Raw genomic sequence first — 13234 nt, 5'->3', positions numbered from 1 at the left:
TAGTTGGCAGTCATTGCTAGAAAAAAACATGATAAAATACTTGGTGATTTAAAAAAATATTCAAATTATTATATAGTATTAGAAAAAATGTATTATTAATATTGTAGTTGGCAGTCATTGCTAGAAAAAAACATGATAAAATACTTGGTGATTTAAAAAAATATTCGAATTATTATATAGTATTACAAAAAATGTATTATTAATATTGTAGTTGGCAGTAATTGCTAGAAAAAAAGGTAAAATACTTGGTGATTTTTAAAAATATTCAAATTATTATATAGTATTAGAAAAAATGTATTATTAATATTGTAGTTGGCAGTGATTGCTAGAAAAAAACATGGTAAAATACTTGATTTTTAAAAATATTCAAATTATTATATAGTATTAGAAAAAATGTATTATTAATATTGTAGTTGGCAGTCATTGATAGAAAAAAACATGTTAAAATACTTGATTTTTAAAAATATTAAAATTATTATATAGTATTAGAAATAAGTGATTATTAATATTGTGCTTTGCAGTGGGGTAGCCATATATTTAATCGAAAATACTTTTTAGGTAATATTTAAATTGTTTGACTTTTTTGAAATATTTAATTATTAACATTGTAGTTTGCAGTGGGAGCCGGGAAAAAAAAGTGCTACACTTGCTGATTTATTTTTTTAAAGTATTTAACTTTTCAAAAACTATAATTGTAGTTGGCAGAATAATAGCGGCATGTAAATACAACTATGTTCTCAGCATGTAAGTGACACCGAAATACAAGTATGTACATTTTAATGATAAAAGAATATTCAAACAAGCACGTTAGAATGAGCAATAAAAGCAGGCTTCAATCGTCACTTTGAAGAAAGAGGTCACAGGAAGTCAAAAGAGGTCGTCGTGTCGCTCCTCAGTTTAAGTTTCTTTGTACCTGCAAATAAAAAATGGTTGTATCACGTCTCAAATGTCAGACAAATTATAATTTAAGCAGATTTAAGTCCCAAACTAATGTTAATACTGCTAGAATGTTTAATGGATTAAATTCCCAGTCAAAATATTACTTGTTTTTTTTTGTCAATAATATAATAACAATGTATAATTAAAATAATGAAAAATTTGATTGATATTAATAGTAAAATAATATACCATATTTTCCTGGACCATAGGGTGTAACGGATTATAAGGCGCACTGCCTATGAATGGTCTAATTTTTTTTTTTAATCGTTTTTCATATATAAGGCGCAATACAGTGGGGCAAAAAGTATTTAGTCAGATTGTGCAAGTTCTCCCACTTAAAATGATGACAGAGGTCTGTAATTTTCATCATAGGTACACTTCAACTGTGAGAGACAGAATGTGAAAAAAAAATCCAGGAATTCACATTATAGGAATTTTAAAGAATTTATTTGTAAATGATGGTGGAAAATAAGTATTTGGTCAACCATTCAAAGCTCTCACTGATGGAAGGAGGTTTTGGCTCAAAATCTCACCATACATGGCCCCATTCATTCTTTCCTTAACACGGATCAATCGTCCTGTCCCCTTAGCAGAAAAACAGCCCCAAAGCATGATGTTTCCACCCCCATGCTTCACAGTAGGTATGGTGTTCTTGGGATGCAACTCAGTATTCTTCTTCCTCCAAACACGACGAGTTGAGTTTATACCAAAATGGATACATGGATGATACAGCAGAGGATTGGGAGAATGTCATGTGGTCAGATGAAACCAAAATAGAACTTTTTGGTATAAACTCAACTCGTCGTGTTTGGAGGAAGAAGAATACTGAGTTGCATCCCAAGAACACCATACCTACTGTGAAGCATGGGGGTGGAAACATCATGCTTTGGGGCTGTTTTTCTGCTAAGGGGACAGGACGATTGATCCGTGTTAAGGAAAGAATGAATATCGTGAGATTTTGAGCCAAAACCTCCTTCCATCAGTGAGAGCTTTGAATGGTTGACCAAATACTTATTTTCCACCATAATTTACAAATAAATTCTTTAAAATTCCTACAATGTGAAGTCTTAGATTTTTTTCTCCAAATTCTGTCTCTCACAGTTGAAGTGTACCTATGATGAAAATTACAGACCTCTGTCATCATTTTAAGTGGGAGAACTTGCACAATCAGTGGCTGACTAATTAGTTTTTGCCCCATTGGATAGGGCGCATTAAAAGAGTCATATTATATATATTTTTTTCTAAATGTAAAACACTTCCTTGTGGTCTACATAACATGTACCGCATTCTTCGGAGTATAAGTCGCTCCGGAGTATAAGTCGCACCTGCCGAAAATGTGTAATAAAGAAGAAAAAAAACATATATAAGTCACACTGGAGTATAAGTCGCATTTTCTGGGGAAATTTTTTTGATAGAACCCAACACCAAGACGAGACATTTGAAAGGCAATTTAAAATAAATACAGAATAGTGAACAACAGGCTGAATAAGTGTACGTTATATGAGGCATAAATAACCAACTGAGAAGGTGCCTGGTATGTTGACGTAACATATTATGGTAAGAGTCATTCAAATAACTATAACATATAGAACATGCTATAAGTTTACCAAACAATCTGTCACTCCTAATCACTAAATGCCATGAAATCTTATACGTCTAGTCTCTTACGTGAATGAGCTAAATAATATTATTTTATATTTTACGGTAATGTGTTAATAATTTCACACATAAGTCGCTCCTGAGTATAAGTCGCACCCCCGGCCAAACTATGAAAAAACTGCGACTTATAGTCCGAAAAATAGGGTAGTGGTGCTTCTTTGGTCAAAATGTTGCATAGATCAGTGGTTCTCAAATGGGGGTACGCGTACCCCTGGGGGTACTTGAAGGTATGCCAAGAGGTACGTGAGATTTTTTTTTTAAATACTCTAAAAATAGTAACAATTCAAAAATCTTTTATACATCTATTTATTGAATAATACTTCAACAAAATATGAATGTAAGTTCATAAACTGTGAAAAGAAATGCAACAATGCGAAACTCAGTGTTGACAGCTAGATTTTTTGTGGACATGTTCCATAAATATTGATGTTAAAGATTCATTTATTGGTGAAAAAATGTTTAGAATTAAGTTGATGAATCCAGATGGATCTTTATTACAATCCCCAAAGAGGGCACTTTAAGTTGATGATTACTTCTATGTGTAGAAATCTTTATTTATAATTGAATCACTTGTTTATTTTTCAACAAGTTTTCAGTTATTTTTATCTTCTTTTTTCCAAATAGTTCAAGAAAGACCACTACAAATGAGCAATATTTTGCACTGTTATACAATTTAATGAATCAGAAACTGATGACATAGTGCTGTATTTTGTTTCTTTATCTCTTTTTTTCAACCAAAAATGCTTTGCTCTGATTAGGGGGTACTTGACTTATAAAAATGTTCACAGGGGGTACATCGCTGAAAAAAAGGTTGAGAACCACTGGCATAGATGATGTTTTACAGACCTTTGCTTCCGGATTCGCCGTTTTGTGGGCAGTCTTATTTACGTGGCTCACCTTCGGCAACAATCTAAGTCTATGAGCACAAACTGATGAATCGCACTCCGATGAACGGTGAAACATCTTCTAAGACAAACCCAGCAGTCCAATTGCAATCGATTGAGAAGCTTCATAGACATGTCCAACCACACTTTCTATGAGCGCAGACTATTTTGTACTGTTTTGTTTTGTTTACACTGACCCGCCTTGTTCACCAAACGCGAAGTGAGTGTGGACTGTGGGGTGCTTGTGTTCCGAGTGGGCATGCGGGTTTCTTGTATTCGTGCACATTGGACACACTAGCTCCTTGGTGTTGATAGGCTCATCTTGGCCCTAAGGTTTAAACCAGGGGTGTCAAACTCAAATACAGAGTGGGCCAAAATGTAAAACTGAACAAAGCCGCGGGCCAAGGTTGAACAAATTAACCTTTTAATAGGGACCCAAACAAGTTTTGCATTGAACATTGAACAAGCAAGGCTTATATACAGTAACTTTATAGTGAGATGCAAAATCGAGTTTCAAATAATAATTAAAGCTGCAAGCAGCGTTGGTCGGGTCCGCCTTTGGCTGCTGCCCCCGAGACCCACGGCCGGATAAGCGTTAGAAGACGCCTTGGAGCCACTATTTTGAGAATCTAATGCATTGTGAAAGTAATGCAGTTGTTGTATTGAAGTGAAAATATCAAACTTCCTGTTGATTTTTGCTAAAGTATGTTAATTATTAAAATGTAGGTCTAAGTGAGACCTACATAGTGTTTTTTGTTTCATGTCTCTCTGACATTCCTACCGGAAGTTGCAAGCAGTTTTGTCTGTGTTTTCTTCCTAGGAGCAGTTTGTCCGTGTTGTATTCCTAGGGGGGCGGTAGAGCGCAATTTTGAGTTTTGAGGTTAGGTTTTTTCATCAGATCGCAATTTTTGCCAGACCTGATGTTTTGTCAAGTTTGGTGAGTTTGGAAGCATTTTAAGGGGGTCAAATAACAGCTCAAAGAGGCAATAATGACATTTTTTAGGAGACTTTGCACAGGGGTTCTTTGAAGACGCGTAAAATAAAAACCTGAGAACTTATCAAAACTCTGTTCTGTACTTTTAATCAGAAGGGTTCAATCTCTCTCCTGTGCGAGTTTGAAGCCAAAACAACAAACGCACTCAGAGGAAATAATGTTTGAAGAAAGGTGACCGGTTTTTACAAAACTTTTGTTTTGAATGGGGGATTGCAAACTTCCTGTTGATTTTTGTTGGGGGTTGTCAATCTATGAAATGTAGGTCTAAGCGAGACCTACATAGAGGTTTTTGTTTCATGACTCTCCGACATTCTTACCGGAAGTTACGAGCAGTTTTGTCTGTGTTTTCTTCCTAGGAGCAGTTTTTTCAGTGTTTTATTCAAAAATAGCGGTAGACCCCAATTTTGAGTTTTGGGGTTTGGTTTTTTCATCACATCTTAATTTTTGCCAGTCCTTATGTGTGCGCCAAGTTTGGTGACTTTTGAAGCATTTTAAAGGGGTCAAATTACAGCGCAGAGAGGCAAAAATTAGATTTTTTGCGAACATTTTATTTTGAAGGGGTTTTTGCCAACTTCCTGTAGATTTTTGCTGAAAGAAGTGAGTGTATGAAAATTGGGTCTAAGTCAGACCTACATAGGAGTTTTTGTTTCATGTCGCTATGACATTCCTAACAGAAGTTACATGCAGTTTTGTCTGTAATTTTTTCCTAGGGGGCGCTAGAGCGCAATTTTCATTTTGGGGGATTGGTTGCTTAATATGTTGGGAAGGTTTGCTATACCGACGTGTGTGTCAAATTTGGTGAGTTTTGAAGCATGTTAAGGGGGTCAAATTACAGCGCGTAGGTGCGGAATAATAATAAAACACAGCAGTTTCAATAGGGTCCTTGGCCCATGGCAAAGGACTCCACAGGAGTCCTTTGCCATGGGCCAAGGACCCTAATAATAATAATTAAAAAATATCAATGGCACATCAAATAAAATTTAACTACAAAAGTAATGCCTCTTTTCTACTTGCAGCCTTCTGAGGTAAATATCAAAATATATTGTAGCGTCCCGAAAGAGTTAGTGCTGCAAGGGGTTCTGGGTATTTGTTCTGTTGTGTTTATGTTATGTTGCAGTGCAGATGTTCTCCCGAAATGTGTTTGCCATTCTTGTTTGGTGTGAGTTCACAGTGTGGCGCATATTTGTAACAGTGTTAAAGTTGTTTATACAGCAACCCTTAGTGTGACCTGTATGGCTGTTGACCAAGTATGCTTTGCATTCACTTATGTGTGTGTAATAGCCGCATATATAATACGAGTGGGCCTGCACGCTGTTTGTATGGAGGAAATGCGGACGTGACGACAGGTTGTAGAGAATGCTAAAGGCACGCCCTCAATATTGTTGTCCGGGTGAAAACCGGGAGAATGCTTGCTTGCACCGGGAGATTTTCGGGAGGGGCACTGAACTTCGGGAGGAAAAGGGGGGGAGACGGATTCTAGGGGGACATGATGGAGGGGGGCCCAGAGAGGCCCCTAATGATGATGAAATTATGTGTTGGGGGCCCCGTAAAGATTCTTTTCATGGGGCCCAAAATCCCTAGCGGCGCCCCTGGTTACAGCGGCACCGCTGCTGTGTAATAACGGCCGGCCAGCTGTAATGTTAATTTGATATTGCCTCAAGGGCCAAATTCAATTACACGGCGGGCCAGAGTTTGACACCCATGCTTTAAACTGAAATATTCCCACACTGGTGCTGTGGGATTTGGTTATGTTATTGTTTTGTTCATGTTAGCTGCTAAATGCTAACTCCTTGCACTATGTGATGCGAGTGGGCACAAAGAGTTAAAGACACTTATTGAGGACAAGATAATTCACCTCCTTCTTTTCATTCCGCTATGGCACAAACGAGCTCAGCTGCTGAAAGCGACGAAAAGCATGAATGTTCTACAAACCCCGTTTCCATATGAGCTGGGAAATTGTGTTGGATGTAAATATAAACGGAATACAATGATTTCCAAATCCTTTTCAACCCATATTCAGTTGAATGCACTACAAAGACAACATATCTGATGTTCAAACTCATAAACTTCTTTTTCAAATAAAAATTAACTCAGAATTTCATGGCTGCAAAACGTGCCAAAGTAGTTGGGAAAGGGCATGTTCACCACTGTGTTACATAAACTGAGGAAACTAATTGTTGAAGCTTTGAAAGTGGAATTCTTTCCCATTTTTGTTTTATGTAGAGCTTCAGTCATTCAACAGTCCGGGGTCTCCGCTGTCGTATTTAACGCTTCATAATGCGCCACACATTTTCGATGGGAGACAGGTCTGGACTGCAGGCAGGCCAGGAAAGTACCCGCACTCTTTTTTTATGAAGCCACGCTGTTGTAACACGTGCTAAATGTGGCTTGGAATTGTCTTGCTGAAAAAAGCAGGGGCGTCCATGAAAAAGACGGCACTTAGATGGCAGCATATGTTGTTCCAAAACCTGTATGTACCTTTCAGCATGAATGGTGCCTTCACAGATGTGTAAGTTACCCATGACTTGGGTACTAATGCACCCCCATACCATCACAGATGCTGGCTTTTGAACTTTGCGTCGATAACAGTCTGGATGGTTCGCTTCCCCTTTGGTCCGGATGACACAATGTCGAATGTTTCCAAAAAACGATTTGAAATGGGGACTCGTCAGACCACAGAACACTTTTCCACTTTGCATCGGTCCATCTTGGATGATCTCGGGCCCAGAGAAGCCGGCGGTGTTTCTGGATGTTGTTGATGAATGGCTTTCGCCTTGCATAGTAGAGCTTTAACTTGCACTTATAGATGTAGCGAGCAACTGTATTTAGTGACAGTGGTTTTATGAAGTGTTCCTGAGCCCATGTAGTGATATCCTTTGGAGATTGATGTCGGTTTTTGATACAGTGCCGTCTGAGGGATCGAAGGTCACGGTCATTCGATGTTAGTTTCCGGCCATGCCGCTTACGTGGAGTGATTTCTCCAGATTCTCTGAACCTTTTGATGATATTATGGACCGTAAATGGTGAAATCCCTACATTTCTTGCAATTGCACTTTGAGAAATGTTGTTCTTAAACTGTTTGACTATTTGCTCACGCAGTTGTGGACAAAGGGGTGTACCTCGCCCCATCCTTTCTTACGAGGGACTGAGCATTTTTTGGGGAAGCTGTTTTTATACCCAATCATGGCACCCACCTGTTCCCTAATTAGTCACGTGTTGCTGGCATCAAATTCTAAAGTTAATGATTATTTGCAACAAAAAAAAAGTTTATTACTTTGAACATCAACTATGTTGTCTTTGTAGCATATTCAACTGAATATGGGTTGAAAAGGATTTGCAAATCATTGTATTCCGTTTATATTTACATCTAACACAATTTCCCTACTCATATGGAAACAGGGTTTGTAAAAGCATGCACGTGACGATTTATCGACGCTGTAAAAATTACAGACTCCATTTTTAATTATTTTCGGTTAATTGACTTATCGAATATCGTACATCTGAATGTCCTCTTTCTTTTATTTTAGTCAAGTTATTTACAAAAGGTAAACATGCTAGGGTATACTATTAGGAGCGAGCAGCTACACAACAGCTAGACCCCGGCCTACCCGTGGCTTTTGATGTTGCTGGCTTTGTATCGGAATTTTCACGTTCGTTCAACTGTTGGCAAAACGGAGGAAGGAAGGAAAATAAGTGTCAGGGAAAATTGACCCGAAATGGAACGCAAAAGGAAAGTGGATGAAAAAAATATTTCACTGATCGAATCTCAGCTCCATGTTTTGATGCAACTGACTGATGATGCTTCTGCTTTACATGAATCCCTCATGCAGTTCATTCCCACTGATGAACGACCAAAACAAAATGAATGTTTTTTTTTTACAGTTGACTATGTGTAAAGACGAATGCATTGAGAATGTTGAAGCGGGCTTGGGGGAAAAAAAACTAAATACCCACACACAAACCACCATTTGAAACCCACATTGCCGGAAGCAGGAAGCCCCATTGGTAGAAAGAAAGCAAATAGATTCACTTTCACCAAAACCCTCAACATAATGAGCAGAATGAAGTAGCAAATACCATTTGACAGCATTTCAAATCAAGATGGCACAAAGTCCAATGTGTCATCTATTGCAGGGTTTATCAACCTTTTTTGGAGCCAAGGCACATTTTTAGCGTTGAAAAAATGCGGAGGCACACCACCAGCAGAAATCATTAAAAAACAAAACTCAGTTGACAGTAAAAAGTTGTTGTCGCAATTGTTGGATATGACTTTAAAGCATAACCAAGCATGCCTCACTCGAGCGCTTGCTATTCTTCTGTGTGTAGTGTTTTAGTTATTGTCTTGCGCTCCTATTTTGGTGGCTTTTTCTCTTTTTTTGGTATTTTCCTGTAGCAGTTTCATTAGATAGATTAGATGGATTAGATAGTACTTTATTTATTCCGTCAGGAGAGTTCCCTTCAGGAAAATTACAATTTTCATTTTTCATGTCTTCCTTTGAGCGATATTTCCCGCATCTATTTTGTTTTGGCAATTAAGAATAGTTCAGTTGTTTGTATCCTTCTTTGTGGGGACATTTTTGATTGTCATGTCATGTTCGGATGTACATTGTGGACGCCGTCTTTGCTCCGCTGTAAGTCTTTGCTGTCGTCCAGCATTCTGTTCTTGTTTACTTCAGTTTTAGTTTCGTTCTGCATAGCCTTCCCTAAGTTTTAATGCCTTTTCTTAGGGGCACTCACCTTTGGTTTATTTTCGGTTTAAGCATTAGATACCTTTTTACCTGCACGCTGCCTTCTGCTGTTTACGACATCTACAAAGAAATTAGCTACCGGCTGCCACCTGCTGATAAGGAAGAGTATTACACAGTTGCTCTGCCGAGCTCTAGACTGCACCGACATTCAACAACAACACATGCAGACTATAATTACTGGTTTGCAAAAAAATATTTTTAACCCAAATAGGTGAAATTAGATAATCTCTCACGGCACACCAGACTGGATCTGGTGGTTGAAAAACACTGATCTATTGAATCTGTACGTCGTAGAACCGAGGCTGAAATGGCCGCTTTACTGCCATGCTCTTGAAGAACATGAGGACAAATACGGAAACCAAAAGACCAGCATCAACTTGAAGCTGATATAGCTGCACCAATGGAATCGCTGGATCAAGTTGGAGGGCATGGAGTCCTTTTTTGAGAAGAGAATTCATATCCATGCAGAGCCTTTTGTACAATGTAAAAGATGGAAAGGACGGAGGAGAACCACCAAGAGGAGGAAATTTAAATCCACACCTAATGCAGCTGAGATAGGCTGCAGCATACCCCGCGACCCCGAAAGGGACAAGCGGTAGGAAATGAAAGGATGGATGGACTTTGGAGACGGGAGGCCAAAAGCATTTGAAGAAGCTGTCAAGACCCAGCAGGGGTCCTCAAAGCCAATAAAATCCCGGCTGACTACAAATTATGCAGCGCCTCCGGTGTCTCACCTCGACGATGCGAAAGTACTCTCTTTCAGGAACATCAGCAGTGAACATAACATGATGGCTATAACGAAAAAACAAAAGGAAATAACATCAACAGAATCTTACATCACTGCCAAAAAAGGTCTTTGGTGGCAATCCTCTACGTCATTCCTTCATGCGGTCATTTGGACAGCCAACTTGTCCGGGGTGTACCCTGCCTCCAGTGATGCCGATGGATGGATGATTAGAACGGAAGACCAAAAAAAGAGACGGGCTAGCTGCACTACCTCGAGCAACACACTAGGGGGCAGCCACAACAGTTGGTCAGAAAATGGGCACACTTTAAAGATACAGTTGTGATCAAAATTATTCAACCCCCACACAATTTTGGTGTTTTAGCAAGTTGGGACATTTTTTCCGTATTTTGTTTATAGTTATATCAAATAAAGATGTGTCAAATAGACAAATGCAACTTAAATTGTAACACTGTATTTTACAAAATACCAAAAAAGGACATTTTTCTTAATATCTCATTGACAAAATGATTCAACCCCCTAGTTCCATGCATCTTTAGTACTTAGTAGAACACCCTTTGGCAGTAATGACATCCTTCAAAGGTGATACATAAGCGGACACAAGCTTCTTGCAACCATCTACAGGTATTTTAGCCCATTCCTCTTGGGCAAAGGCCTCCAGTTCATTCATATTCTTGGGCTTGCGTGCTGCAACTGCCTTCTTCAAGTCCCACCACAGCTTTTCTAGAGGATTTAGGTCTGGCGACTGTGAAGGCCACTCCAGAGTCTTCCAGCCCTTCTTCTGCAACCACTCTGATGTTGATTTGGAGGTATGCTTGGGATCCTTGTCCTGTTGGAAGGTCCAACGTCTCCCAAGCCTCAGCTTCGTCACTGACTTCATGACATTTGCAGCTAATATATCCTGCTAGGAAATAGAATTCATAATGCCTTGAACGTGCTGGAATTTCCCGGTATCTGAGGCAGAGAAACAGCCCCAGAGCATGATTGACCCCCCACCATGCTTAACAGTAGGCAAGATGTTCTTCTCTTTGTAAGTTTCATTTTTTCTCCTCCAGACATAACGTTGATTCATAGGCCCAAACAGTTCCAGTTATGTCTCATCAGTCCATAGAACAGTTTCCCAAAACCTTCGGGGTTTGTCCAGATGATTTTTGGCCCACTGGAGTCTATTTTGTTTGTGCCTGGTAGTCAGAAGTGGGGTGCGCCTGGGAGTTCTGGCATGGAGGCCTTCATCTCGTAGTGCGCGCCTTATTGTCTGGGAGGAAACCTGCGTTCCCCCCTCTGCAATGTCCTGTTGTAGTTCCTCAGCTGTTACCCGGGGGTTTTTCACCACTGTACGCTTCAAATACCGGACAGCAGTTGCACACAGCATCCTCTTTCTACCACGCCCAGGTGATGTTTCCACTGTGCCTTTAGCTTTAAACTTGCGAATTATGCTCCCAACTGTGTCTCTTGGAATGTGTAATGTCTTTGCTATTTTCTTATATCCATATCCTTTCTTATGAAGAGAAATTACCTCCTCTCTTGACTTCTTTGACCACTCCCTGGACTTCACCATGTTGCAAATACACCACTGACCATCTACAAGAAGCTGAGCGTCACAGTCTTTTTCAACCAGTTTAATTGTTGCTCGTTATGGTTCTAATCACATCTACAGGTGTTTTACACACCTGATTGAAAATATCTTATTCAAATTATGTTCTTAAGAGTTATGATCTTCAAGGGGTTGAATCATTTTGTCAACGAGATATTAAGAGAAATGACACTGTTTGGTATGTTACAAAATATAATGTTGTAATTCAAGTTGCATTTGTCTATTTAATGCATCTTTATTTAATATGACTATAAACAAAATACGGAATAAATGTCCAACTTGCTAAAACACCAAAATTGTGTGGGGGTTGAATCATTTTGATCACAACTGTAACTGCTCGGCAGAAATACAGGCAGATGTGAAGATTCTGATAGGGCACACATGTTCCCGGTGCTTTGGAGCCCATGGAAGTTATCAGGAGTGTGGCTGGAGGGCCAGATGCGGTCAAGACAAGGTTAGGTTGGACAGTAAATGAGCCACCTGGTGTCAGTCACCCAGTTACAGTCAATGCAATATCAGCGATAACAGTTGACGAGCTCTGGAAAATGGTAGTTTATAGATTTCCTTCAAATAATTAAGATAAACTGCTGGGGTTGTCAAGGGAGAATTGCAGGTTCCTGGAAATGGCTGGTAGATCTGTGAAACTGGTTGATGGCCATCACAGCATTGTTATGCTTCTTAAGGACAGACATTTCAGAATGCCTTAATGTCGCATAGTTGTTAAGGATTGCTAAAGAGCCATCGTCTCACAAGGACAACGTTGCATTCATGAACAATTTGCAGAGAGAGTGCCAAATACCTATTTGGAGTGTAATGATGGCAAGGTTTGGTATATCCCCCATCAAGGGGATACCATACTCAAAAAAAGAAGACGCTGGTCGTTTTTGATTGTGGGGCCTCATTCAAAGAGGCCTCACTTAATGCAGATCTCTTGCAAGGACCAGATCTCACACACATGTTGATCGGCGCCTTAACCAGGTTCAGGAAAGAACCTATCGTTCTGATGTCTGACATCCAGGCCATGTTTCACCAGGTTGGAGTGCCAGAGGAAGACTTATTAAGATTTCTATGGTGACCTAACATGGACTTTAGCCAGTGGTATGGTGGAGTATAAGAGGGTTGCATATATCCGTTTTTCTTCTTTGCGGCTTAATCCACACGATGGTCAAGCAGTTTGAGCGTAGTAGCATTCAAACAAGTGAGAGTGAGTGTCGAGTTTGATCAGAAAATGCCATATTGCACAGTTTTTTTCTTTGCATGACAGATTGTCATCGGTGATTGGCGGGGACGTGAGTCGCGTGTAGTGTGGTACGTCAGCAGCAGTTTACCTGGCATTCTCATGGAGCAACTGAGAGGGTGACGGGGAAAGTCCTACTTTGCTGACCGCGTTTATATCAATAAACTATCCAAGTTATAGTTGTTGTTTTAAAACGTTTGGGAAGTGATTTCACTGTTTTTTTAACTGTACATACAGATTTAAAATGCAAAAAACGATCATTATAGGACAAACCAGCGCATCCGGCAGTTCCAAGGTTTTCCCCAATTCAGCCCCTTGGCGGCCTTTGATTTTTTTGCGATTAGTTGCATAACAGATAGGTGTTTAACGGTACGTGTATTTGTTTTGTACCGTTTCGGTACAGGGGTGTACCGAACGAGTTTCTAAGCTATAGT

At 39.5% G+C, this 13234-nt stretch overlaps 1 protein-coding gene across 4 annotated transcripts in view; it reads right to left on the bottom strand.

Moving 5' to 3' along the window:
• Window positions 1-760: 760 nt before the first annotated feature.
• slc37a2 (solute carrier family 37 member 2) overlaps window positions 761-13234 on the bottom strand; it is a 51909-nt gene continuing 39435 nt past the window's right edge. For 3 of the 4 annotated variants that reach the window (XM_061899038.1, XM_061899036.1, XM_061899037.1), the window contains exons 19-20: window positions 9959-10016; window positions 761-913 (exon numbers count right to left, since the gene is read on the bottom strand). In XM_061899038.1, the coding sequence (XP_061755022.1) occupies window positions 893-913; window positions 9959-10016 (79 nt within the window). In that variant the 3' untranslated portion in view covers window positions 761-892. The remainder of the gene's footprint in view (window positions 914-9958; window positions 10017-13234) is intronic. The other variant, XM_061899039.1, reaches the window with a different exon arrangement.

The sequence above is a fragment of the Nerophis ophidion genome, linkage group LG04 (genome assembly GCF_033978795.1).
Source record: "Nerophis ophidion isolate RoL-2023_Sa linkage group LG04, RoL_Noph_v1.0, whole genome shotgun sequence".
NCBI classification, from domain to species: Eukaryota; Metazoa; Chordata; class Actinopteri; order Syngnathiformes; family Syngnathidae; genus Nerophis; species Nerophis ophidion.
Note: the sequence above shows the minus strand (reverse complement) of the source record. Positions and strands in the feature narration are given on the sequence as shown.